Consider the following 23,254-nt stretch of genomic DNA (forward strand, 5'->3'; position numbering starts at 1 on the left):
ATATGACCCCTAAGATATGAGTTTTTGCTTGTTTAGGAGAGAACATTGCAAAAATTCAACCTATACAAAGACCCATAGCACATAGACCGACTGTTTCCGTATCATGTGAATCCTTGGTATTGGGCATATCACATGCACTTTTATCATGAGCACTGTACTATAAGTAGAAAGGTTCCTTCTTATAGTACCACAAATGATACTTTACTTTATACTATTGTCAGAACTCAACATAAGTTAGTGTTTTATTAAAGAATAATATTATGCTAGCATGAACTGAACACTTTAGTTAAGTGAATACTTTGGTTAAGTATTAGGTTATATGCTACTTATATAAATTATAACAAACATATAAGTGTATTCAATATGTCCATAGAGTATGATAAAGATGATAGTTAATATGTATGTATGTCCATTAACAGCACATTATAATGTACTGTACACTAATACTGGATGTTAATGGATAGTAGAGATGAGCAATTCTATTCTACATGGAACAAATTTGTTATGAATTTCCTAAAAGTTTTGGAAGAAGAATCACAGGACCTCAGGCGGCGGCCTGGTAGGTTTCCCCATAATGCCTTGCAGGCACCCCTCCCTTAAGCAAAAAAAATCATCAGTGGCAGGGGCGTAGCTAGGGGGGGGGGGCAAGCGGGGCATGTGCCCCGGGCGCAGTTCAGAGGGGGGCGCCAGCGCCCCCTCCTCCTGCACTATAATTGTACCTGTGTCGCAAGGACACAGGTACAATTAGAAGCAATGAATGGCCGGGTACGTTCCGTGCCCGGCCATTCAGCGCCTTTCCACGAATGAAGCGACTGGTACCTTTTGTACCAGTGACGCTTCCGTCGATGAAAGGCGCTGACTGACTGACAGGGAAAGTCATCCTGCCCAGCCAATCAGCGCCTTTCATAGACGCTGTGTTGAACCCCCTGGAGACCTGCGCAGAAGAGAGCAGGTCTCCATGACTGCCGGACGGCGTGGGAGCGGGAATAAGGTGAGTTTGAATTTTTTTATTTTATTTAATTGTAATAGAAGTGTGGCTGTATCTGCGGGGGACTATATCTACACGGGGTACTTTATCTACGGCGGGTGTCTATCTACAGGGGGACTATATCTACAGGGCTGGGCTATATACAGGGGGACTATATCTACAGGTCTGGGCTATATACAGGGGGACTATATCTGCTGGGCTATCTACACGGGGACTATATCTACAGGGGGGCTATATACAGGGGGACCATCTACAGGGCTTGGCTATATACAGGGTGACTATATCTACAGGGCTGGGCTATATACAGGGGGACTATATCTACAGGGCTGGGCTATATACAGGGGGACTATATTTGCTGGGCTATATACAGGGGGACTATATCTACAGGGGGGCTATATACAGGGGGACTATATCTACAGGGGGGCTATATACAGGGGGACTATATCTACAGGGCTGGGCTATATACAGGGGGACTATATCTGCTGGGGGGGCTATATACTGGAGTGGGCTGTCTATAGAGCACCATATACAGGGGTGGGCTATATAGTATATAGCCCCCTGTAGATATAGCCCACCCCTGTATATAGTGCTCCATAGATAGCCCACCCCAGTATATAGCCCCCCCTGTAGATATAGTCACCCTGTAGATATAGCACCCTGTAGATATATTCCCCCTGTATATAGCCCACCCCTGTATATAGCCCCCTATGTATAGCCCACCCCTATAGATATAGCCCCCCTGTGTATAGCCCACCCCTGTATATAGCCCCCCTCTGTAGATATAGCCCCCCTGTGTATAGTCCACCCCTGTAGATATAGCCCCCCTATGTATATCCCAGCCCTGTGTATAGCCCAGCCCTGTAGATATGGTCCCCCTGTAGATATGGTCCCCCTGTAGATATGGTCCCCTAGTAGATATGGTCCCCTAGTAGATATGATCCCCTAGTAGATATGGTCCCCCTGTAGATATAGTTCCCCTGTAGATATAGCCCACCCCTGTATATAGTCCCCCTGTAGATATAGCCCACCCCTGTATATAGTATCCCACAAATAGCTCCCCCTATAGTTCTCCACAGAAAGCCCACCCCTGTATATAGCCCCCTTGTACATATAGTCCACCCCTGTATATAGTGCTCCACAGATAGCCCACCCTTGTATATAGTATATACAGGGGTGGGCTATCTGTGGAGCACTATATACAGGGGTGGACTATATGTACAAGGGGGGGCTATATACAGGGGTGGGCTATCTGTGAAACACTATATACAGGGGTGGGCTATATCCACAGGGGGGCTACATACATGGTTGGGCTATCTGTAGAGCTCTATATACAGGGGTGGGCTATATCTACAGGGGGCTATATACATGGGTGGGCTATCTGTAGAGCACTATAGGGGGAGTTATTTGTGGGACACTATATACAGGGGTGGTCTATATGGGGACACTATCTACAGGGGCTCTATGGCAGGCACTATCTACAGGGGGCTCTATGGCAGGCACTATCTACAGGGGGCACAGTGTGTGTGTGTGGGACACGGTGTATGGTGCTATTATAATTAGAGGTGCTGTGTATGGCGCTATTATATTTAGGGGCGTAGTGTGTGGTATAATGATAACTTTATATTTATTTATAGGTGCAGAAATGTTGGAAAAGTGAGAAGCTGAAGAGCGGCAAACTGCAGAAATGGACCGGGAGAAGTCATCATAGAGGTCTGGACCAAATGGAGAAAACGAACTAGAATCTGAGACGTCACCGGTGAGTCACTTAATGTAAATGTTCATTCTGCCTCTAATCAGCACTGTAGTCACTGTATGATCTGCAGCAAGATGATGGGTGGTGTAATTATGATAGGATTTATTTTTTGTGAAACGGCATCTCCCAGCATATTCTTATCATTGTTCGGGCCATGCTGGGAGCTGTAGTTTTACGCCGTACACACCTATACAGCAGGGGTTGCACTAAATTGAGCTGTATTTGTTCTGGGGCTGTATATATGTACGGAGCTTGGTTCTGGTGTTGTGTATAGAACCATATTGCTTGTGAAATGTACAAATAATTTTATGCTCGCGTTACATAAAAAGAAATGACACGTCGATGGGTAGAGAAAACAAACACGGAGAGGCGGAAGGAGATGTCGGGAAAGAGGTTGGGGGGAGGGGGTGCCAAACTGAATCTTTGCCCCGGGTGCTGGAGAACCTAGCTACGCCTCTGATCAGGGGTCATGGTGTGAGTCAATGACAGGGCCGGACTGGGACATAAAATAAGACATGGCATTTTAAAGCAAACAGGCCCATCTGCTGTCCATAAAATATGTTTGCATGTTTGTGGGCCCATTCATCAGCTATGCAAAAACATTGAGCATTGTTTCTTAAATGTTGCCTTACTGTTGTGCTACTCAGATATTTCATAAATCAGTAGATCCTAGAAAAAACTAAATAGGAGTAGCACTGGTCACTACCCAACATGGCCTGTTTCTGCTTGATTTTAGATAACCACTTTACTAATAACTGTGTGGGGGACAGCCAAGCAGCCCACTGTGCTCCAGCCCATCCTGCATTTGTCAGAACTTACAGATAGCCAGTCCGGCCCTGGCCACTGATTACTCAGTGGATGACAATCATAGCCACTATAAACAACTCAACTGGGATTTGCAGCTGCCAATTGATAGTAGATTAATGTCAGTGAGTGTGTTTTATAGTGAGGAGAAGAAAATAAAGTTAGACTTACATTAATTTCATAGATAGATTTTAGAGAGAGATAGGAGTCAGTCAGTGTTTTCGTTAGGCAGAAACAGGAAGCCATTGCTGTGATTGAGTGTTGCTGCAGCTATACAATTCTTTAATTAATTTGTGTATCACCAATATTCATCACATTATTCACAAATCTTCTTCAATAATATTAATTTGACAGTGCTGTGTCTTTTTAAACAGGCTGTTTGTTATCACCATCTACCATCCATTTACCCATAGCCATATATATTGCTGTCACTTTGACATTACTAATGCTGTATTGGCGTTAAAGAGCTTGAAAGGGGTTTGATAAAGTCCTAGAAGACCTCAGAGTGTCATACATGACTTTTCTTGGCCATCTGGGCACTTTCGGGGTGACAAATTTATTCAGGCTGAAACAAATCTGATGGCCAGTGCGATAGAATTGGACCCAAGATTAATTTCAGGAAATTCACTTATCTCTGAATAGTGAAGTGGGTTAATTTTTATTACACTCAAATTGCAATATGCCATATTAACATCAACAGTCTTAACTACAATATTGATCAGATTGTAATTAGCCTAGATTATTCAGTAAGGCTGGTTCTAGTACTACATATATACTACAATACAACATTATTTTTATTATTATTATTATTATTATTATTATTATTATTATTACTATTACCTTCAATACAATTTTTTTTTTTTATTAATACAACTTGCAACTTGACAAATATAACAAGAAAATAGTTTTCAATGTACAACACATTCCTGTTCCTGCAAATGACAAATTCTTTTTTTTTAGGGCAGTATGACCTTAAAATACATTTTATCACCAATTTGGACTCACCAATAATTCTTGTACAGTAAGAGAATACTGTGCAGATGTGGTAAATAGGAGTCTGATCTGCAAATCTGTTATAAAACATGTTTCATATGACATAATACAAAGTAAGTAGACCCTTAGCAATGTACAATGCTGAAAGTGTTACCTACCGGTGTATAACTGGCATTTATATAGTCTGAGCATGGATCATCATCCACATTAGAGAGTTTTACTCTTGTGAAATCATCTATAGAAAGAAACAATACGGTAACATTGTGACTATTGTTGCAGAACACAATACAGAAGTAAGATATTACCATAACTGACTTATAGGTGGCAGAACAATGGAAAAAGACTCCAGCTCTGGTTTATTTTATTTTATAGGTTGTACTAATGTAGCGGTCATTGTTCATGTGATAAACATATTCTAACAGCATTTCAGGCCTAAGGTTCAATGGACTTAAAAAGTTACAACCATTTTCCTGAGATTAAATATGTTTATACAGCATATTAGATTTATTATTAGTCACATTCCCCAACTGTTTTTTGGTCAAGTTTATACTCAGGAGGCGTAGACAATGACCACAGGAGGGAACTACTCCCAGGCTAAAGAGAATATTAAATTTTTTTTTACTTTGTATTGTAGTGTGTTACAATGGCAAACAGAAAAACTCACAAGGCAGAATATTGTTGTATCGATTTTTCCCTCTGTTCTCTGGTAAAAGTGCTATGTCAAAAGATTGGTTTCGCCCAACATCTTTAATATCCTGAAAAACAAAGGTATTGAAAAGGCTTTAACTTCTCTTAGAGATACTGCTACACGGCATTGTGTTGTAGGGTCATCGATTCAACAGGAAGAATCATCAATTGATTGTAAATGGAAGTTCTTGAAACTGTAACTTGACATATTGCTCTATAAATACTTAACTCTGAAGAATAGGATTAGAGAAACTATGGCGCTGTCACTAGTAATGGATGATCCTATTTGGAAGGATTTGCTGCAGGTAAACTGCACCATGCTTTAAAATTCCAAGCACAGGATCTTATTTTGAGTACTATTTAGCAACATTTTGGAAAAATACAATATTATAATCCACATATTATCTATTAAATTACCTATTAGATAGCATGACAGTTATCATTGACCATATATTTATTTTTGCTGACATAGAAGTCAGGATGGAACTTCGGCTTGGAAGTTAGGGGAACTTCCATAGACTGCAATGGGTAAGAGCTGTGAACATCTCTCCGTTTAATCTCCACCTAGAGGTGGCGGCTGCCTAATATAGCAGATCCGGTGGTCAACTGACCCTTTTTATTGCAAACCAAGGCTGCCTCTAGTTGCCTAATCCTGGAGGAGGCTAAATGAAGAGGTAGATGCGTATGTCCGCAGGTTTTACCCAATAAAGTCTTTGGGAGTTACAGAAAGCGACATTGCTTGGTTAATTCCTATTGATTTCAATAGGCAGAGCCAAACACACACATCTCTACATTCTCTCCACACCCCTCCATTCAGTCTCCTCCTCAAAAAGACTGGCGGTGGGTGCCTTGGCTTGCACAGTGGTGGACAGGGAACCCTTGTTCTCCTGATAGGTATGGTTCCCAGAGTTGGGACCCCTACATATCAGACACTTATGGCATATCCTGTGGATATGGCCTAAATGTCTTTGGAAAAAAATGTTTAAATGTACTTTTAAGGTAAATTGTTATTAACCTATGAAAAGGTTTGCACTTAATCTACATTATAGAGGTTATGTAGGGACCGAAAAGTATTAGCACGGCACACACTGCAGTATGTGGGTACACTTGCTAATATACATGTAGCAGTAGCACAGCGATTACAGCGGGGCCGGTCAAGTGAAAAAGAGTCGTGACGTCATCAAGGAAGACTGTGCAACTGGACTTCCGGTCCCCCGCCAGCGCTGTAAAAATCGATTAAAATCTCATAATCAGCACGACGGTGGACTGGAATGTATATTAGCAGTGTACTCACATACTGCAGTGAGTACACTGCTAATATTTTTCAGTCTCCACATAACGCCTTTAATTGTAAACTTAATGTCTACATTTATATTATAAGTGTTAACCATTTAATAGTACAAAACAACAGCAAATGTACATTTTCTGGGTTCTTACCTCATATTCTTGGGATAGCAAATAATTTGAGTCTGCTTGAAGTTTGCTAAAATGAACCTCAAACTGGTTGGATTTGATTGGACTAAAATGTAAGCAAATTAATAAAGTAAGATATAAATAATAATAAACTAAAATATAATGAATAGGAGGAACTTGAGAATGTTTGCATACCTGGAGGTTCGTTTGTTCCTATAAAGAAATGAAAAAATATGTGTAAATATTTGTTACAATGAATGTTGCGGAAAGAGAATAGTGTGGTACGTGGTAGTATTTTTCTTACCTTTTATGAGTGATATTAAGGTGTACAGATGAGGGCATTTCTCTATGCGATTGTGCTCTGATCTGACCCTGATCATATCTGGAAGACAAAGGATACATTGTACTTTGCCCACTCATGGCACCCGTGACATGCCATGAGTGGGTTACACAGTAAATTGAAAACCTCTTAAGATCTAGATGCTATTATGCTACAGTATATGCTTTACATCGTACTTTCTTGTAAACCACAGTTCGAACCACAAGTCATATGCTCCAGATGTGAGCAATGGTTTACTATTCATGGGGTTGTATCAGCAGCCAATACTAGCTCTTTTAACGGCGAGACAGTATTTCTAATTTTCTAATCTATATAGTTAAACATACGCATTTTGCTCTTACGATGAAAATTTACTTAACTCAAAGATTCACCATTCTACACATTTTACCATTCTTCAAGATTGTCATATAAAATTTCTTCAATTTTGATGTACAGTATGACTACTTACACTCTTCTGCATTTCTGGCGGCAAATCAGCAAAGATGTAACTCCAATCAGGACAACAATGAGGAATAAGCCGGCACTGACACCTTCGATCACACCTACTAGTGGCTCTGGAAAGTCAGATAATAACAGTGGAATGATTATTAAATATAATTATGCTATGTATATATATATATATATATATATATATATATATATATATATATATATATATACACACTGATATATACTGATTTGTTCCAATTCACATGTTTCATTATTTCACTAAAATTAATGTTCCGTTGAGATTCTGTGGTGTTAGCAGCCATAGTTGAGCACATTCTATTTGTCAAAATATACGTGAACGCCATGCCATGTACACCTTTTGAAATAATTTTTTTAAAATAAAAATGTCTATCAGTGTGTTTTGTGCAACTTTCTAAATACTTTTTATTTAAATTTATTTTTACTCTTTGAGATACAGCTGCTTTGTTTCCTGTATACAGAGCAGCTGTATCTAGCGCTGAAACCAGAATCCATCAGGTCACACATGTTCATAACTTAGATGACAAATGGATCCTGCATGATCCGCTGACACTGAGCTCAGTGCCGCTGACCTGATGGATTCAGGTCTCAGCGTACATTACAGCTGCTCTGTATACAGAACACAAAGGAGCTGTATCTCAAAAAGTAAAAATAATTTTTAATAAAAAGTATTTCGAGTTGCACAAAACACACTGATAGACATTATTTTTTTTTTTTTAAATATTTCAAAGGTGTACATAGCCTTTAAAGAGTATCTGCACTTTCCAAAAGTGTTTGATATGTTATCGAGACATATTGTAATGATGGGGGTAGGGAAACGGACAAGTGAGCCCTAATCTACCAGCCACTCTGTCCCTGCCTACTTGCAACGACCCGCCCTAGGCGACGGGGTACAACTGGGCGACGGTCCCTACGCTCAGTAGGTGCACGAGACAAACAGACAAGGGTACACAAAGCTAAGGGAATTGGGGCAGTTGCCCACGGCAACACCGTGAGCAACAAGAGTGGTGAACGAGCCGAGTCAAACCAGGAGTGTACGAGGTACCAAACGCAGAGCAGGAGAGTAGTCAGTAAGCCAGGGTCAGTATGGAGCAGGATCAAATAGTCAGGAGCTGTAGCAAGGCCAGGAAACCACACGAGAAGAATCACAAGCACAGGAGGAACAGGAAAGGCAGGTATAAATAGACAGAGGGCGGGAGCTAGCTCTGTCTGGCCAGGCTGCGATAGGCTCTCCCACTCCTAAGCCTGCCATCCTGAGTGGTGGAAGATGGAGTCAGTCTCAGAGACATAGACTCAGGTGCAGACTGATTACTTATGGGCGTATGCACAGAAGTTGTGCCTGGCAGATCCTTTACAGTACCCCCCTTTTATGAGGGGCCACCGGACCCTTTCTAAGTGGACCTGGTTTATTGGGGAAACGAAGATGGAACTTCCTGACCAATACCCCAGCGTGAACATCCCGGGCGGGTACCCAAGTCCTCTCCTCAGGCCCGTATCCTCTCCAATGGACCAGGTACTGGAGGGAGCCTTGGACCATCTTGCTGTCCACAATCTTGGCCACCTCGAATTCCACCCCCTCAGGGGTGAGAACAGGAACAGGAGTTTTCCTCGAGGGAGCCAAGGACGGGGAGCAGCGTTTAAGGAGGGAGGCATGAAACACGTCGTGTATTCGAAAAGATGGGGGCAACTCCAGTCGGAAAGAGACAGGATTGAGGACTTCAATGACCTTATACGGCCCTATAAACCGGGAAGCAAACTTCTTGGACGGGACCTTAAAGGGAATGTGTTGCCAGCAAAACATGTTTTTTTTTTTTTAGTTAAACAATTAGTGTGTAGGTGATTAAACATTGTTCTAATTTTTTTTATTTTTTTCACGAGTCAGGAAATATTATAAATTGGATTCAATTTATAATATTTCCCAGCACTGGTCACTAGATGGAGCAATTCCCAAAATTGCAGCATTGCATGTGGTAAAGCAACCACATTGCTTTATGCTGCAAAATTGGGAAAAAATCCCTCGCTCTAGTGAGCTCTCAGAATCCCCCCCTCCTTTATCCTGGCTAGTGCCGGGAGAAACGAGGGGTTTGAACGGTCTAACCTCCTACACTGTGTGTCGCCATTTTTTGAGCTAACACACAGTGTAGAAGGTTTACATACACTAGTAAACACACACTGAAACACGAACATACATAGAAATCACTTACCTGCTCCAGTCGCCGCCGCTCCCTCCGGTCCGTCCGCTCCGTCTGCTGCCGCTGCTCCATGTGCACAAGTCCGGAAGCCGCGACCGGAAGTAGTAATCTTAATGTCCGGCCGCGACTTCCGGTCCACAGGAAAATGGCGCCGGACGGCGCGCATTTCAAATTGGACTGTGTGGGAGCGGCGCATGCGCCGTTCCCAAACACACGGCGTACACCATAGTGGATGGAACGGGCCCCGTTCGCAGTCCCTATGGGACTGGAGCTGCCGTATTCCATGTCTGTATGTGTCGTTAATCAACACATACAGAAATGGAAAAAAAAATGGCAGCCCCCATAGGGAAGAAAAAGTGTAAAAATAGAAAAAAGTAACACACAAACACACTAATAAATATAAACGTTTTTAATAAAACCCTAACATAAAAGTGATATAAAAAAAAATTTTTTGGTGACACTGTTCCTTTAAGGCGCAAGTTCCTAGACGATAACCACACCAGATCCCCGACCATAAACAAGGGATTAGCAGAACGTCTTCTATCAGCCTGAGTTTTTTGTACGCTCTTGGACGCCTCTAGGTTTTTCTGAACCTGGGCCCAGACTGTGCACAGTTCCCGATGAACGACCTCTACCTCGGGATTGTTGGAACTACCAGGTGAAACGGAGGAGAACCGTGGATTAAACCCAAAATTACAGAAAAAGGGGGAGACCCCTGACGAGTTACTGACCCGGTTATTAAGGGAAAATTCGGCGAGGGAAATGAATGAGACCCAATCATATTGACTTTCAGAGATAAAACACCTTAAATATTGTTCTAGAGATTGATTAGTCCTCTCAGTTTGGCCATTAGTTTCAGGATGGAAGGCAGAAGAGAAGGACAGATCAATCTCCAACTTTTTACAGAAGGCTCTCCAAAACAATGAAACAAATTGTACCCCTCTGTCCGAAACAATATTGACAGGGACCCCATGGAGACGCAGGATGTGTCTGACAAACAAGGTAGCTAACGTCTTGGCATTGGGTAGTTTCTTGAGGGGCACAAAGTGGCACATCTTACTGAAGCGGTCTACTACAACCCACACCACCGACTTGCCCTGAGATGGAGGCAAATCGGTGATAAAATCCATGGAGATATGGGTCCAAGGTCTCTGGGGAATGGGCAAAGAACGTAGTAAGCCCGCTGGTCGGGACCTGGGAGTCTTGGACCTAGCACAAACCTCACAAGCGGCGACGTAGGCCTTAACGTCTTTAGGTAACCCAGACCACCAATAGTTTCTGGCAATGAGGTGTTTGGTACCCAGGACGCCTGGATGACCAGATAGTGCGGAGTCATGATTTCCCCTAAGTTCCCTTAGCCGGAATTGCAGGGGAACAAACAGCTTGTCCTCAGGAAGGTTCCCGGAAGCTGAACCTTGATCAGCCGCAATTTAAGAGACTAAATCAGAATCAATAGAAGAAACGATAATACCAGGAGGCAAAATACAAGCAGGATCTTCCTCCGAAGGAGGGCTGGCCATGAAGCTACGCGACAGTGCATCGGCCTTAATATTTTTAGACCCAGCCCTATAGGTAACCAAAAAGTTGAATTTGGTAAAAAATAGCGCCCATCGAGCTTGTCTCGGGTTTAGCCTCCGGGCAGATTCTAGGAAAACCAGATTCTTGTGGTCGGTAAGGACCGTTACCTGGTGCCTAGCCCCCTCCAGGAAGTGGCGCCACTCTTCAAATGCCCATTTAATGGCTAAGAGTTCGCGGTTGCCAATATCATAGTTACTCTCAGTGGGCGAAAACTTCCTGGAGAAGTAGGCACAGGAATGGAGATGGGTGAGGGACCTGGTACCCTGGGACAAGACAGCCCCCACTCCCACCTCGGATGCGTCAACCTCCACGATAAATGGCTCCATTTGGTTGGGCTGAACCAGCACCGGGGCCGAGATAAAGCACTTCTTAAGGACCTCAAAAGCCTGGACAGCCTCAGGAGGCCAGTGGAGGAGATCAGCACCTTTTTCGAGTGAGGTCCGTAAGAGGCTTAGCGATGACCGAGAAGTTAGCAATAAATCTCCTGTAATAATTAGCGAACCCCAAGAAACACTGTAACGCCTTCAGGGAGGCAGGTTGGACCCATTCCGCCACAGCCTGGACCTTGGCGGGGTCCAAGCGGAATTCATGAGGAGTGAGGATTTGACCCAAAAATGGTATCTCCTGAACCCCAAACACACATTTTTCGGTTTTCGCAAACAGTTTGTTTTCCCGAAGGACCTGGAGTACCTTCCTGACATGCTCAATGTGGGAGGACAGGTCCTTGGAAAACACCAGTATGTCATCAAGGTACACTACAAAAAATACCCCCAGGTAATCTCTTAAAATCTCATTTATGAAATTCTGGAAGACCACGGGAGCATTACACAACCCAAAGGGCATGACGAGGTATTCGAAATGACCTTCGGGCGTGTTGAACGCAGTGTTCCACTCATCCCCCTCTTTGATGCGGATAAGGTTATACGCCCCCCGTAGATCAAACTTAGAGAACCATTGGGCCCCCTGAACCTGATTAAAGAGATCAGGAATCAAAAGAAGGGGATACTGGTTCCTTACAGTGACCTTATTCAAGTTACGTTAGTCAATGCTTGGCCTAAGACCACCATCCTTCTTCCCTACGAAGAAGAAGCCAGCACCTACCGGAGAAGTAGAGGGGCGAATGTAACCCTTGGCCAGGCATTCCTGGATATACTCTCTCATGGCTTCACGTTCGGGACAAGAAAGATTAAATATCCTACCCTTAGGGAGCTTAGCTCCTGGTACCAATTCGATAGCGCAATCGTACTCTCTATGAGGAGGTAACACTTCAGAGGCCTCCTTAGAGACATCAGCGAAGTCCTGAACAAACTCAGGTAGCGTGTTCACCTCCTCAGGGGGAGAAATAGAATTAACAGAAAAACATGACGTCAAGCATTCATTACCCCATTTGGTAAGCTCCCCAGTATTCCAGTCAAACGTGGGATTATGCAACTGCAACCAGGGAAGGCCTAAAACCAAATCGGACGATAATCCCTACATCAACAGTACAGAGCACTGCTCCAAATGCATGGAGCCAACAAGGAGTTCAAAAACAGGGGTATGCTGTGTAAAATAACCATTAGCAAGAGGAGTGGAGTCGATACCCACTACCGGGGACAGGTTTAGGCAAATCAATCAAAGGCATAGCTAGAGACATAGCAAATTCCACAGACATGATATTAGCAGAAGACCCTGTATCCACGAAGGCGCTGCCGGTAGCAGATCTACCACCAAAAGAGACCTGAAAGGGAAGCAAGATTTTATTACGTTTCATATTTACGGGAAATACCTGTGCGCCCAAGTGACCTCCCCGATGATCACTTAGGCGCGGAAGTTTTCCGGCTGCTTATTCTTACGCCTAGGACAGGTGTTCACTTGATGCTTGTCATCCCCACAATAGAAGCAGAGACCATTCTTCCTGCGGAACTCTCTACGTTGTCGGGGGGACACGGAGGACCCGAGTTGCATAGGTACCTCCGAGTCTTCCGTGGAAGAGCGAAGCAACGGGACCTCGGGAGGCATCATGGGGGAGTCAGAGGGGAAAACACAAAAACTTTCAAGTTGTCGTTCTCTGAGACGTCGGTCAAGTCGTACCGCTAAAGCCATAACCTGGTCTAGGGAGTCCGAAGAGGGATAGCTAACTTGCAGGTCTTTCAGGGCGTTCGACAGACCCAACCTAAACTGGCACCTTAAGTCAGGGTCATTCCACCGAGAAGCTACGCACCACTTCCTAAAGTCAGAACAATACTCCTCAACAGGTCTCTTACCCTGACGTAAGGTCACCAGCTGACTCTCGGCAAAGGCAGTCCTGTCAGTCTCGTCATAAATGAGTCCGAGAGCAGAAAAGAAAAGATCAACGGAGGAAAGTTCAGGGGCGTCAGGAGCCAAGGAGAAGGCCCACTCTTGGGGCCCTTCCTGGAGGCGGGACATAATTATACCCACCCGCTCGCTCTCAGAACCTGAGGAGTGAGGCTTTAAGCGAAAGTAGAGCCTACAACTCTCCCGAAAGGAGAGAAAAGTCCTCCGGTCCCCTGAGAACCGGTCAGGCAACTTGAGGTGGGGTTCAAGAGGTGAGGTGAGGGGCACTACCATGGCAGCGTCAGGCTGGTTGACCCTCTGAGCCAGGGCCTGGACCTGTAGGGAGAGACCCTGCATTTGCTGAGCCAGGGTCTCAAGGGGGTCCATAGTAATGTCAGGGACCAGGGTAGACTAGGTATATGGGCTTGTGATTATGTAATGATGAACCACACGAGAAGAATCACAAGCACAGGAGGAACAGGAAAGGCAGGTATAAATAGACAGAGGGCGGGAGCTAGCTCCGTCTGGCCAGGCTGCGATAGGCTCTCCCACTCCTAAGCCTGCCATCCTGAGTGGTGGAAGATGGAGTCAGTCTCAGAGACATAGACTCAGGTGCAGACTGATTACCTATGGGCGTATGCACAGAAGTTTTGCCTGGCAGATCCTTTACACATATCAGAAGTTTTGATTGGTGGGAGTCCAGGTACTGAGGCCCCCACTGTCACTGAAATGAAGGTGCCGAAGCGCTGAGCTGAGCACCCAGCACCTCCATCTGTGATGGGCGCTTCTCCTTAGACTGAAGATGGGCTCACAAAGACAGACGTTCTATGTGAACCCGTCATTTTTAATTAAAATTAGGCATCAGAGGTATGTAGTGTTCATAAAATAAACGCTGTGGGGGGATTGAGTTCAAATTCAACACAAGGAAAGTTGATTTGCTACTTATAAGATGAACATTTGTGTATATTTGTATTCCACATATTAAACCCTTAGGCTAGATTCACACAACCGAGTGCAAACTCGGACGTGTAAAACGGACGTTATTCACGTCCGAGTTGCAACCGTGCGGGATCCGTTTTCACGGATCCCTCATAGACTTGAGTCAATCTAGGGATCTGAGAAGAAAATAGGGCATGTCCTATTTTTCAACGAACCCTTCAAATGGTCTGTTAAAACTACGGCCGTGTGCACGGCCCCATTGTTTTAACAGCCGTCACAGAGACGTATATAGCGTTCCTGTGAATAAGCCCTTATGGACTCAGACAGTTTTAGCCATAAGGACATAGCAGTTTTTTGGGGTTTTATACTGTCACATTCCAAATCACAAGCCTTTTTAGTTTTTACGTTGGCATAGCCGCATTAAGGTTTGTTTTTTGAAGATCAAGTTGTATATTTTTTTTACGGCATGTATAACGTTTATAATTTTTTTGTCTAGGTTGAAAAAGCAATGTCGCCACTGTTTTCTTATATATTTTTTTATGGTGTTCACCATGTGGTTAGGACATGTTAACTTTACTCTGTGGTACAGTACAATTATGGCTATATCAAATTTATATTGTTTTTATAATGTTTAACTACTATTGCACAATAAGAACACTTTTTAAAAAAAAAATATTGGTTTTGTGTCGCCGCATTCAAAGATCTATTGACAGAGCTGTATGCAGGTTTTTTTTTTTGTGGGACCACATGTGGTTTTCCTTGGTACCATTTGGGATAAAAACAACTTATTGATCACTTTTTATTCTGTTATTAGGAGAGCGGGATTAACAAAAAACAGCAATGTTGGCTTTATGCCATTGACCATGTGGGATAAATAGCGGCATCATTTTATATTACAGTTTGTTAGAAAAGCGCATAATACAAATTTTGCATAGTTTATTCTATCGTTTTTTCCCCCATAATAACGCATTTTTCTGTGTAAAAGAGGCTGTTTTTTTAACTTCATACTTGAATTTTTTTTTACAATATTTTTTAGTCCTACAAGGGGACCTGAACGCATACATAAGACACCGTACTACTTATGTAGTGCAGTGTATTATGCCTGCCTCTCTGATAGGGCCTAATCCTGTAGGCTTACATCCATGGCAGACATGGGGGCCAATGGGTTAACCTCCCTCTGTCAAACACCTCAGTTGCCATGGTAACTATTGACCGCGACATTTAAGGGGTTAAATGACTGGTTTTAGGGCTAGCTCCGATCATGGTCATTGCAGCAGGGTGTCAGCTGTATAATACAGCTGACACTGTTAATTGTGCAGTCTCAGCTTAAATATACAAAGTGGGATGATCCGCTTAAACTTAAAGGGGGTTCCAGGGTAGCAGAGGGGTATTGTAAATTCTAAAGCCTTTGCAGATTTATTATAGGATTATTCTGCCTTGTAATGGGAAATATTCCGTTTATAACTCTATATTAGGAAACTACTGGTACTGCAATGTCATAGTATAATATTTACAGTGACTCCAAAGGGGAGCTTCAATTCTAGAAAAATACCAAATTCTAGAAAGCAGCTATTTACCTTCACCCCTCTTTTGGGAGATCTTATTTTTCCTACTGACTTACATTTGTATACATTTTAAAATGATGGATTTACTATGTTGAATGATATGTGATCACTACTCTCTGTTTTCTTAAAAACTGAAACAATAAGAAAGCACTGAAAAGGTCATTGCACACAATATATACACAAGCAATGTTTCCTTACCTGCTTCTGTTGTGATTGGTAAGGAGAAAAAAGTATCAGCAAACAAGGGATCTGAGAATTCTTTTAGATCTTCAGATAACAATTGTGTAAAGGCTCTAATGCTAATCCTACAAAAAAGATAAAAAGACCAAGTTAAGTTTATTATGTAGCATAAAGATGACCCTAGAAATACTGTATACTGAAAATGTCGAAGGGAAAATATTAATGTAATTTTATAGAGATGTTCCCATGATAGGACAAACTAAAATGTCAGACAAGTAAGTACCACGATGGATCTACCCCAGGATCTGGGCCCCGCACCGATGTCCAAAGCAAGCAGGTCATGTTGCTTGTTTTCAAAGCAGAGTACTTGTAGGATTCCTGTTCCCCACGTCATGACTTGTGGCAAGAGAGAGAGATCTCATACACTTCTAAAAAAAGGATTTGTACTAATGCAAATTAAAAGTGCTATTCTGCCTCTGCAAGCAGATACAAAGAGTACGGGGGAGCAGGGAGTTGTCAGAGCGGCTGCAGGTTTGTCTTTATGAGAATCCGCGTGCACAAGCTTACACCTTTAAAGAGCTATGCACCTATGTGAGCAGGACAGGTTGTTTTTAGCCTCTGTAAACATGAATGTTTCCATTTACTGAAAGCAAGTAGAGATCTTAAAATGGTAAGAAATTGAGAAAATATTAAGCTTTATTTACAAAATGTCAGAAAGCACTATATAGAAATAAATAGAGGTGGATTCTGTTTTTAATGTTAATAAGGTCAATAACTAAAGTGTGTTGCATGAATAAATTAGCCGGTGGTTCATTTTCAGTATTACTATATAATAATAGGATGTTCTAATATCTGTTAACAATACCTATGTGCTTATTAAAACATGCAAAGTTGAATATTATGATACATTGTCAAAATTACAGGGTAGAACTGTGTGGTCTGAATAATGGCATATTGTCAGCGATTCTAGAAAAACACTGACATATGGTAAGGAACTAACAGAGGATATCAGAAAGAATTGTATACATCTGAGGTGGTTCCCAAGCACATGCAAGCAACTCCCACGTGTCTGCAACTAAATCTGTCAATTGTCAACTACTTAGCCAAATAAATTAAATGTGCCAAGTGCGGTATAAAAATTGTCAAACTTCCGACAACTTAAAGAGATTATCTGGGACCAAAAATTGCTTGAGATTTAGATTTTTATGTGAAAAGAAGTCACTTACTAATGTACTTTCATTTTAAATTCTGTACTGAATCGTGCAGTTGAAAGTGGTGACGAAAGTTCTGCAGTTTTCCTAATATTGATGACACGCAGACACGGCCCAACGTGACTGAGGGCTTGCTTCCGGTGTTGTTCGTGTCGGCGTGTTATCAAGCGCATGACCGTAAGGGGCTGGCACATTGTCTATTGCTGGAGTCCCCAAGCAGAGCATCAGCTGGCGCTCTGCCGGGGACTTCAGTGCTGCTCCTGACGTCACTGTCTATATATGGACAGTGACGTCGGGAGCAGTTCTGTAGTCCCCAGGCAGAGCTTCAGCTGATGCTCTGCTCGGGGACTTCAGCGATAGGGAACTCCTGATGTTACTGTCCATATATGGACAGTGACATTGGAAGCAGTGCTGGAGTCCCCGGGCTGAGCACTAGCTGGCAACGTGCCAGGCCCCTGCAGTCATGTGCTTGATAACACGCCGACACAAAGAGCACAGGAAGCAAGCCCTCAGTGACGTGGGGCTGTGACGGCTTGTCAACAATATTAGGAAAACGACAGGACTTTTGGCACCACTTCACCGGGTTTGAACTGCACGATTCAGTACAGAATAAAAATTAAAAAAGTTAGTAAGCAACTTCTTTTCACATAAAAATATAAATCCCAATAAATGTTTGGTCCTCGGATAACCCCTTTAAGGTTTCACCGGTTTCTATGCACAATTCCTTATAAAACCTGATAAGTTATAGAACTGGGTCCAGAGGCATAACTCAATGTTCCTGGGCCCCAATGCAAATCTGTAACAGGACCCCCTCCCACCATGTGCTAATCTTAATAATGATGTCTTCTTATCTGACAGTGAGGCCTTTGCTATTTTCAGTTTTTATTCTTCTGTAAGAAATACCTTGACAAAGTTTTAATTGAGATATTACAATTTATGGTGTTTTATATATCAATGGAAAAGCAAAATGGTTAATAAACCACATCTCACCAGCTAAAACTTTTTAAGTTTACCCTGCATTCAATTTTGTGTCTCACCTGTATGATGTCCTTGCCTTCAAGGGTCCATCACAGAATCTATTTTGATTTAGATCACACTTTCCTCCCAGGTTTTCCATTTCTCCGCCCAGCTTAATTTTGAAAGTTTGAATATTGTAGTCTGGAGCTTCAGCACATTTGCTTGGAAAGTAGTCCGTCTGGTAGATTTTAATGGAGCTGTTTTGTTTATAATCGGTATATGTTGGTAGGGGATGCATTGGCTCAGGCATCAGATTGTCATTGCCTAAGACAAGTGGAACAATAGTGAAACAGGGCAAACAAAACATTCAAGCACTATATTTTTCTACAAGCAAATATAATTTTAATGATAACACAAAGTTTATCCTTTCACAATGGCACCATATTTTATCACATAATGCATGTCTTTGACACATAATCCCAGATTCTGGAAACGACATTTATCCTAAATAGTTACTTTGAAGATACAGCTACAGTAACTCTATGAGGGGTTTAGGGAGAAATGGCAAATGTTTGTACTATGCAAAGTATAAAATAGGGGCACTCTCTGTTTAAAGGGTAGGTGTACAGGAGGCGGAAATATCTGCCTCAAAACCGTAACAAAATTTGCATGTGTAACATGCAGATTTTCTGGCAGAATTTGCTGTAGATTTAACCCCTCTCAGTAAAAGGGGTAAAATCTGCTGTGAAATTCCACATCAGAAATTGTCATGCTGCAAATTTTAAAATCTGTACCGCAGACTAATTTCCGTGCGTAAAAATTGCGCAGTTTAAATCCCATCTACATGGCTGGTACTGTGTTCCGCTGCAGATCTTGACGGAAGTCTGCAGTAATACAGTCGCGTGTATACCTACCCTTAGATTGTCTGTTGTAATATTAACAGATAGATAGGCATTGAACTACAGACAGCCCGCACTTAATACATAACCAGATACTGTATGTCCAGCTGTCCTTGATAAGGGATTTACAGAAAGATTTGTTGGATTAAAAGTTATGTTATCTCAAAGCGATAGATCTTGGCTTCCTAGTTAGTGAAGACAGAACAGCAAAACATTTGGATTTAATATGAGCTTACCATCTGCTTCTGACACAATCACAGTGAAGTATTTGACAGCTCCATTGGTGTCACTGAACCAGCTGCAATTAAAACTGAAGTGGATGGATGACTTGCTAATGAAAGTATCTTTTCTATTTACTCTGACATGAATGGGGGGTTGAGGAGGGCCTAAAAAAAAACACAACACATTATATAAAACAATTAATAAACAAAAAAGTAAAATCTGATGCAGATCTGAGAAGGTACATATATCACCACAACACTTATTACTGTCACATAGTGTGCAAACATCATGAAAGTTTTTAGTCAGGTGCTGACCCCAATGATACCACCTATAGTTATTTCAAATTAATTTGGTCGAAGAAAATAAAATAAAAAATAAAGCAAAAAGTTACCAATACCATGGCATGAAAAAGTAACTGGTTGGGTTTGTTTTATAGCTAAGCCATGGTTCAGGAGCCATTTGGATTCCCAATGACATGGTCATGAATGTGGTTCACGACGATCATTTTACCTTTTATAAAGGCTTAACAATTTCTGCTGCCAAATTAAATTGAAAAAGAATATGTGGGTAAGACATAATTTTTCAGCCCTAAAAAATGTACATTTTACACACCATTTCAACTTAAAATGACATTATTACTTATTCTCCATATAGCGAGAGGGGGTTCAATGATTTATATTCAGTATAAACATATCCCACTATTTTTACTTCAGTATATACATATCCAGCTATTTTTAAAGAAAACTTGATACTTTTATGAAAATACTATAATAATAATTCTTGCCTCATTTTAAACAATGAAATTCTATTACCTGGTAGTATTAATTATCACTGCAGTGAATATTAAGGATCATTTTGTATGCTCTAACACAGAAAAGGATACATAAAGTGGAATTCCGAGTTTGGGACCTTGTAGTGAGAACGAAAATCTTTTTTAAACTACAGTCCACTAAAAGGTACTTTATATATTTGAAATAACATACGCCAGCAACGGTGGACATGTCAGGTGGCAGGTAATGTACATATAACAATGTTACTACTGTGTTTTAAGAGTATTTCTGTGGCATATGAATGAATGTTAGGCCGGATTCACACGAACGTGTTCAGTCCGTGATATACGGTCCACAGGTCGGTCGCATTTTCCGGACTGAGCACACTGCAGGGAGCCAGGCTCCTAGCATCATCGTTATCTATGATGCTAGGAGTCCCTGCCTCTCCCCGAAACTACTGTCCCGTACGGAAAACAGCGACTTCTAGCATCATAGATAAAGATGACGATAAGAGCCCGTCTCCCTGCAGTGTGCTCAGTCCGGGAAATGCGGCCGACCTGCGGACCGTATATCACGGACTGAACACGCTCGTGTGAATCTGGCCTTAAGTTGTTGTGAAATCCCTTATACTAATTCTTACTCCTTGTGACTTTGCTACCCTTACTTACAATCTATCATGGTTATGGTGCTCTCTTCTTCCACCTGGCTGATCATGTCAGCAGAATGCACTTTGATAGATACGACATATCTCTTATGTGGCTCAAGGTGCATAATTGTAAGTGCTGCTTTGTGCTTCTCAATTCTTTTGGAATACTCCACAACTTCAGAGCCATTCTTTTTATATTCAATTGTATACCCATCAAAGTCAGAATCTGGAGGTGTCCACAAACAAGAAATGGCAGTAGAATTCTGAGGTCGACAATGAAGGTGTTGTATCTTATCCGGTTCTGTAAAGAAAGATTAAATAGTCTTGATTGAGATGATATTCTCTTATAACCTAAATATTTTTTACACCATCTTATTCACCTAAACATGTAAATAGGCAAAGAAAGAAGTAATGACATAAAAATGGATCTGTATCAGCTTTTGTACTGTAGATTCTAAATGATTACCCAGAAAATAAATAATGCAAAGCCCCAAGACACAAAACAGTCTAAGGAAATATCTTAATCCAATGACATATCTTACTTGTTCTCACTGTTCCTGTAATAGGCAAGCTCAGAGTCTTCTTAACATTGCCACTGACACTTTTTACACTGAATTTATAGAGACGACCAGGTCGAAGGCCAGTGATAATTCTTGCATTGGACTTGCCAATGCTGTAAGGATTAAATACTATAAGTGGGTCTGTAGGTGTCCACTGCAGCTCAAAGTCGTCATAGTCCGTCCAGTCTGGAGGTCCCAGCCAAGTTATGGACACAGAAGTATTCTTCACATCGGTAAATGACACGGAGTTTGGGGGCTGCGGAGCTATCAAAGGCAACAATATACTATTAGAAGATAATCCTTGCAACACAGAAAACTTGCTTTTGAGGCTAGTCCGTGACTACAAATTGATCCATACCATCATGGCCACAGGTGGGTCACGTAACCTTAATGATGTGCAATTTGAGTCATGCAATTGTCACTTTTGGGACTCCAATATAAGTAGTAGCAATTAAAAAGAGTGTTGCCATGCACCATGTTGACTTTTCTCTATGCCTCTTTACCATGTAACTATGAACTTCATTGCAATATAGAATAATTGCCCCATGTAAAGACATATCATATGTTTTCTTCACAAACAGGAGCTATAATTGAATAAGTGGCTGAATTGTTGAATAATATGTAACTACACTAAACTCTCCCCTCTCCAATCTATCCTTAATTCAGCAGCCAGGCTCATCTTTCTGACCAAATGCTACACAAATGTCTCTAACCTGTGCCAGTCACTGCACTGGTTGCCCATTCCCTTCAGAATTAAATTCAAACTTATTACTTTCACCCACAAAGCTCCTCACTGTGCTGCACCTCCTTACATCTCCTCTCTCATCTCTGTCTACCACCCTACCCACGCTCTATGTTCCGCTAACATCCTCCATAATCCGAACCTCCCACTCCCGTCTCCAAGATTTTTCCTGTGCTGCACCAGTCCTCTGGAATGCGCTACCCCAGACAATCAGATTAGTTGCCAACCTATCCAGTTTAAAACGTGACCTGAAAACACATATTTTTGGACAGGCCTATAACAGTCCCTAATCTGACTACTTTCCCTGGCCCCCCCTTTTACATTAGTCATCAGAACATGACCCCTTCATTTACCAGTATGCCCCACACTCCTTGCACCCTAATGCACTTTATATATGTCACACACAGAAACTAGCTTGTGACCGGCTCATGCAGCTTCATGTGTACTACCCCATGTGTATAAAAGATGGTTTGACTATTTTACTTAAAGAGGCTCTGTCACCACATTATAAGTGCCCTATCTCCTACATAATCTGATCTGCGCTGTAATGTAGATAACAGTGGGTTTTATTTTGAAAAACTATAATTTTTGAGCAAGTTATGCGCAATTTTAGATTTATTCTAATTAGTTTCTTAATGCCCAACTGGGTGTTTTTTAACTTTGGACCAAGTGAGCATTGTAAAGAGAAGTGTATGATGCTGACCAATCAGCGTCATACACTTCTCTCCATTAATGTCCATTTGTACTCAGCACTTACTTACAGTACTTACTGACACATTAACTTTACTGAAGAGTCTTGAGAGTTAATAGACATTGCCTCCAGCCAGGACGCGATGTGTATTCAGACTCCAGACACTTCGGTAAAGTTTGTGTTGGACTTAATCACAGTACTGCATGATCTCGCGAGATCACGCTGTGAACAACAGCACAGCTGTGCTGTGTGATTAAGTCCCACAAAAACTTTACCGAAGTGTCGAGTGTGTGAATAGACATCGCGTCCTGGCTGGAGGCAATGTCTATTCACTCTCAAGACACTTCAGTAAAGATAATGTGGGTGTATGTGACATCAC

At 42.0% G+C, this 23,254-nt stretch overlaps 1 protein-coding gene across 2 annotated transcripts in view; it reads right to left on the reverse strand.

Moving 5' to 3' along the window:
* Nucleotides 1-23,254, reverse strand: part of PTPRB (protein tyrosine phosphatase receptor type B) — a 154,592-nt gene that overhangs the window by 40,043 nt on the left and 91,295 nt on the right. For both annotated transcript variants that reach the window (XM_075856952.1, XM_075856953.1), the window contains 11 exons: nucleotides 21,425-21,706; nucleotides 20,905-21,183; nucleotides 19,481-19,630; nucleotides 18,426-18,669; nucleotides 16,196-16,302; nucleotides 7,427-7,532; nucleotides 6,943-7,020; nucleotides 6,834-6,851; nucleotides 6,663-6,744; nucleotides 5,203-5,293; nucleotides 4,697-4,773 (listed from right to left, as the gene is read on the reverse strand). In XM_075856952.1, coding sequence (XP_075713067.1) covers nucleotides 4,697-4,773; nucleotides 5,203-5,293; nucleotides 6,663-6,744; nucleotides 6,834-6,851; nucleotides 6,943-7,020; nucleotides 7,427-7,532; nucleotides 16,196-16,302; nucleotides 18,426-18,669; nucleotides 19,481-19,630; nucleotides 20,905-21,183; nucleotides 21,425-21,706 — 1,514 coding nt within the window. The remainder of the gene's footprint in view (nucleotides 1-4,696; nucleotides 4,774-5,202; nucleotides 5,294-6,662; nucleotides 6,745-6,833; nucleotides 6,852-6,942; nucleotides 7,021-7,426; nucleotides 7,533-16,195; nucleotides 16,303-18,425; nucleotides 18,670-19,480; nucleotides 19,631-20,904; nucleotides 21,184-21,424; nucleotides 21,707-23,254) is intronic.

Source organism: Rhinoderma darwinii, chromosome 3, assembly GCF_050947455.1.
Source record: "Rhinoderma darwinii isolate aRhiDar2 chromosome 3, aRhiDar2.hap1, whole genome shotgun sequence".
Lineage (NCBI taxonomy): Eukaryota > Metazoa > Chordata > Amphibia > Anura > Rhinodermatidae > Rhinoderma > Rhinoderma darwinii.